This window comes from Manis javanica, chromosome 4 (assembly GCF_040802235.1).
Source record: "Manis javanica isolate MJ-LG chromosome 4, MJ_LKY, whole genome shotgun sequence".
In the NCBI taxonomy this organism is placed as follows: domain Eukaryota; kingdom Metazoa; phylum Chordata; class Mammalia; order Pholidota; family Manidae; genus Manis; species Manis javanica.
This window is the reverse complement of record NC_133159.1, coordinates 132,963,517-132,969,060: the sequence shown is the minus strand read 5'-3', so window position 1 is coordinate 132,969,060 and position 5,544 is coordinate 132,963,517. Positions and strand designations below refer to the sequence as shown.

Here is a 5,544-nt window from a genome sequence, read left to right as displayed (position 1 = left end):
CTCACTGTGTGATACTCCTCACGTGCTGCTTACTGATTTCCATGACTTTGCCTCCCTTCATTAGAATGCAAGCTGCATGAGCGCAGAGGCTTCTATTTTGTTAGCCACTGTCCTCAGAGAATGTCTGGATCATAGAAGCAATTTAATAAATGTTTACTGATACAATAAGTGAACTACGTAGGAGTTCTTGGCAGGACAAACACACCACATTAATCTTCAGGCATCAGGAAATAAGAAACATGGTTACTGCCTTCATGTGAAATGTTTCTCAACCAGTAAAGGTAGGAAAGGAGGGACCTTCTCACCCCTCAGGTCAGTGATCTTCTCCCCACAAGCACCCGCCACAGGGCACCTTGAACATCAGGGTTTCTAAGGCTGTAGATGAGTGGGTTCAGCATGGGGTTGATAACTGTGTTGAAAACCCCAACCCCTTTGTCCTTATCCGAAGCCTCCTCTGAGCCCAGACGCATGTAGTTGAACATCCCAGTCCCAAAGAAGATGCAAACCACCGTGAGGTGGGAGCCGCACGTGGAGAAGGCTTTCTTCCTGCCCTCCCCTGAGCGAATGCGCAGGACCACGGCTGCCACGTGAATGTAGGAGGTAATGATGAGAACCAAAGGTGCACCTGCCATTATGAAGCCCACAGCAAACAGCAGCAGCTCATTGACCTGGGTGCTGGAGCAGGAGAGCTGGAAGAGCTGGGGCAGGTCACAGTAGAAGTGATTGATCACATTGGGACCACAGAAGTTGAGTGTGGATATGGCTACAGTGTGGGTCAGTGCATTGGTGAAGGCGCAAGCCCAGGATACGGCCACCAATATCCTCTGAACCATCTGGCTCATGCGGGTGCTGTAGGTGAGGGGCTGGCAGATGGCCAGGAATCGGTCATAGGCCATGGCTGTCAGCAGGAAGCAGTCCACCCCTGCCAGGAGGTGGAAGAAGAAGAGTTGGGAGAGGCAGGCTTCATGGGAAATCGTACGCGTGTGGAACAGGAGGCGACCCAACATTGAGGGGACCGTGACGGTGATGCAGCCAACGTCCAGCGCTGACAGGTTCCCCAGGAAGAAGTACATGGGGGTGTGGAGCCTGGGCTCCACCAGGATGGCTGCCAGGATGCTGAGGTTGCCCCCGACTGTGAGCAGGTAGGCAAAGAGGAAGAGTACAAAGACAGCTGACTGCAGGTTTTCTGTTTCCACCAGACCCAGTAGAATGAACTCAGTAACCGCTGTCCTATTGGTCTCAGCCTCTGGATCCATGAGTCCCTATAAGGAAATGCCACAGGAGGGGAGGTGTAAGTCCACTCAAGTTATCTATTCAAAATAAATATTTTAAACCACCTATGTTCAAGGCCCCAGGTAAGTCCCCAGCTGTCCCAGTGATGATCTTCCCACACCCTCGGGCACACCTCACTCGCTGGCCTCCTCTGTCACCTAGGGATATCACCTTGACCTTACTCTCAGCTGAGATGTACAAAACAGCCACCAACTTCTTCTTCCTGTCCTCTCCTAGCTGAGAGGGCCAGAATACTTGAGAAAATAAATTAAGATAAAAAGCAGACTTCCTCTTTGAATAGAGTAACATTAAGATGGAAGTTCCCTATTTTAATCTGAGGGGTCAGTCCAAACCAATAAGCAGATTCCAAAATAGAAAATTAATGATTTTTCTAGAGAAACCAGGAGGTATTTGAAAGCATAACTAGATTTCAAGGCTTCTAGAAATAATGGAAGATCAAGCGAAGCTATGGCAAGAATCAGAGAGAGGATACCCGTGTTTGTGGTTATTAGGTAGTCCAGCCAAATACATTTCTCCAAGGTGAGGAACATACTCTGAAATATAAATTCAAACACCCTTGATTAATAAATTGCTTGTGTTCTTGTTATTAACTAAGCCCTTACAGTAGACTTCGGATAACAGCTTAATTTAAATTCTTTTTTTAAATTTATTTATTTATTTATTTATTTATTTATTTATTTATTTATTCATTTATTTTTGAGAGGGCATCTCTCATATTTATTGATCAAATGGTTGTTAACAACAAGATGATCATTAAATTATTCTTTTTATAGTAGCTGCTACCTGCCTCTGAAATAAAAATGATAAGCATGACCTATGGGTTTGTTGCTGCTAAGGATGCTTAGTCTTCTGCAGTACACAGCCACTGGCTTTCCATTTGTCCTTGACTCAAGCATTGTAGATTGACCATTAGCTCTAAGGAGAGGCCTTCCAATGAAGCAGGCACATATGTAGAGAGCTAGATTGAGCTCAGTCTTCCAGATCTTGTAATAAGCTCTTGATAAAAAAAAAAAGGAAAAGCAGTGCCTCTCTATTATCCACGGAATAAGCAACACTAGAGCCTCAGTAAGAGCAATGTTATTCCCTTGCATAGAATGCCCTGAAATCAGAGGATGGGAAGCAGCTGGAGCCTGGTGACTAACAGAAGGGAAAGGTCAGTGAGGGCCTGAGCTCCTATGGATGAAAAGTTAGGTGTGCTGAACCCTAAAATAGCCTTATAATCCTAAGATCACATGGTTGGTTAGATCACTTATTAAAGTGGTAATTGATAAATGCTTTGTAAATGTACAAACCTTTGGATGGATAACAGCTCTTTACATACATTAAGTTGAAGAGCAATCAACTACTCTCCATTTTCCCTTTTGGTCCATCTTAACACAAGCATTAGATTTTGACCCTGTCATTTTCTCCCTCCCTGCTCATTCTGTTTTCTCTGCTTGTAATTAATGGCTTCCCTCTAACTCCACATGTCCAAGTATTTCAAGATTTGACTCAAATGCTAGCTGCTGAATGAATCCTTCCTGGAAACTTCCCCATCTCAAAAAGTTCTTCATCCCTATCTTTCTCTCTCATTCTGTTCCCCTCCTGCTCCCACCTCCTAAGCCCCCACTCCACATTATTTTGTGGAATTTCTCTGTAGAGCATATTTCCCCTACCTCTCTGGAATTAATTTGAGGACAGGATATATGTTCAAATCAGTTTTCAAAAAGCAAGAATGCATTACACATAGTGGGTACTCAATATTTCTTAAATAGATTAATGAATAGTTCAAGTGTCCATAGGGTTTCAGAGAAAGAGAGCATCCGTATGTGCTGGAGTTGTCATGGAAGACTTTCTGGACATACTAGAAGCTGAGGACTTCTGTGAATTAGGGGAGGTGTAGGGCACATGCAGGGTGCAAGTCTGTCGCAGGAACTTCTATTTTCCTGGTGTTGATGGGACACGCAAGGAATGTAGCAATCCACCCACTAACATGTTTCTTTTCATGTAAACAACTCAAAAAAATAGGCCCTTAGGAAGGGTATACAAACAAATATAAGTTAAAACCAGGGATAGAAGAGTAGCAAAACGGCTCCTACCAATCCTCAGGTGGCCAGAGATGCAGCTTGTTTGACATCAGTGGGATTCTGGGACGACCTCTGGCCAGGCAGAGACATCCAGAGTGTCTGACACAGTCACTGTGACACCCGTCATGTCTATTCCCATGTCCTCTCAGGGCTCTGGAGTGAGCCCCGGGTCCTTCCTACTGGGCGATGACAGCTTCCTGCTCTGGAACTTCAGCCAATCTCTCCACGTTACCAGGGAAGAAAAGGCTCAACAAGACCTGTGCCTGGAGTGAAGGCTCTGGGCTGCCTGATGAAGTGCGTCCTGGGCAGTGAACCCTTCATATGCTCTCTTAGGAGCAACAGAGAGCAGGCATCATCCGAAAGGGGGACAGAAGGGCCCAGAAGAGGAGCCAGGACCTTTGGATTATTGTCCCAGATCCTCCCCTAACAAGTCTTCCCTTTTCAGGGACATCTTGCACCATGTGTAAAGTCAGGTATGAGCTGATGACAGGAGAAGCCCCGTCTCTGTTCTGCAGGAGTGGAGGGAGGATCCCTGAGCATACTTACCCGGGCCTGGGCTTGGAAGCCAGTGAGTTCCTCAGGAAAGCATGGAGCTATGCAGCCCCAGTTATTTGCCCAGAAAGTAAGGGGCAATGTCTAAGACAATGAGGGAAAACAAGCTGACATCTCTATCACAGAGCCATCTTTGTGACAGTGTTACCCCCTGGAAGCCTCAGAAATTAGTCCTCCCAGGAAAGAGGAGGCAGATGGGCAGAGAGACAGATTGTTTCTTAGGCAACTTAAGCCCTTCATAAGTATAGCAGCAATGCCTCCTACCATCTGGTAATTAGAGTTTTTTTTTTTAAAAAAAGCATCCTCTTTAGCCCTGGCTCGATGGCAGGTAATAGGGCAGGTGATAGATTTTCCACTTAGAGATGGGATCACTGAGGCCTACAGGGCTTTTCCATGTCCTCAAAATCACCCAGGAAGCTAGAGGTATAACTGAGACTAGACACAGGTTGGCTGAGGAGGGTTTTCTTTCCCAGACGCCAACCCCAAGAGGATAACTTGGAGTCGGCGATGAGGAAGAGGTCCCAGGAGAGAGGCAAGAGGGGGAAGCTTTCCATCAGCCCAGTTTCCTACTGAGTCCTCAGGAAAGTGGTGCTTTCCCCCTCGGGGTCTTGTTAGTGGAGGACCCTGGGAACCTATAATGATCCTGGAAGTGGTGGTAAAAGTGCCATCTGGTGCTAGGACAGGCTCTTTGGAATTGAGAGCCCTAGTGACAGATTAATAGAGATGTGGGAAGGTTGAGGAGTGTGTTCCTCTGACTCCTGTACGCCCCAATAACTACCCAACACTCCCTCCCCGAGAGAGAGCTTTCTCTCTTCGCCCAACAGAGAAGCCTGGCATAATAGGAAGAGCACGGTGGACAGATCTGCTCTTCTGTTCTAAGTGGTCTGACTTTGGATAAGCTGCTGCCCCCTTTGGGGCCTGTTTCCTCATCTGTGAAATGAGCATACCCTCTACCACAGCACATTGCTGTGAAGATTAAATGAAGTCAGATTTGCTAAGCTGCTCATAGTAGTTTGACAATACATCATCATCCCAAATGATAACACTGATGAATGTTTGTTACATGCATAGTAATATGCTAAGAACTTCAGACCTGGCATCCCTATCGATCCTCAGGGCAATTCTACAAAGTACATTGTAGCAGACATACCAGTGGTTCTGACCTATGTCTTGCTCAGCCTTTCTTCTGGTCTCAGCTGTGGCTGGGTTGGACAGTTCCCTGAAGGCTTCTGCTTGGTGCAGACTGAGAGTGTAGCTTCTTCCCTGGCATCCTCTAGTGCCATGAGTAATAGTGAGATGTGTGTGGGCTCATAGGTCTGAACACATGTGGAGCTCGGAGTGCAGAGGGAAGCTTGACAATAGGAGATGGAAGCCCATGGGTATTTAACACCACCCCCTTCTTCAGACAATTCTGGGGGGCATCCTATGCTCTTGTACAGTCAAGGGTCTGCTGTCCATAGGAGGGACTTGGGTGATAAGCCCCTTAGTCAGGGACACTTCTTCCTTCTTTGTCTCTCTTCATAACCTCAGTCCTGCTCCCTGAAATGACTTCCCAGCTAAGGCACACATGAATCTTGTCTCAGGCTCTGCTTTGGCAGGCACCCAACTAAGACCATAGCATATCCTCCTGATG

General features: G+C 46.5%; 1 protein-coding gene across 1 annotated transcript; it reads right to left on the bottom strand.

Moving 5' to 3' along the window:
- Positions 1–308: 308 nt before the first annotated feature.
- LOC108407659 (olfactory receptor 3A2) lies at positions 309–1,268 on the bottom strand. The gene has a single exon (XM_017677170.2). The coding sequence runs from the start codon at positions 1,254–1,256 to the stop codon at positions 309–311; it is 948 nt and encodes a 315-aa protein (XP_017532659.2). The 5' UTR covers positions 1,257–1,268.
- Positions 1,269–5,544: the final 4,276 nt, after the last annotated feature.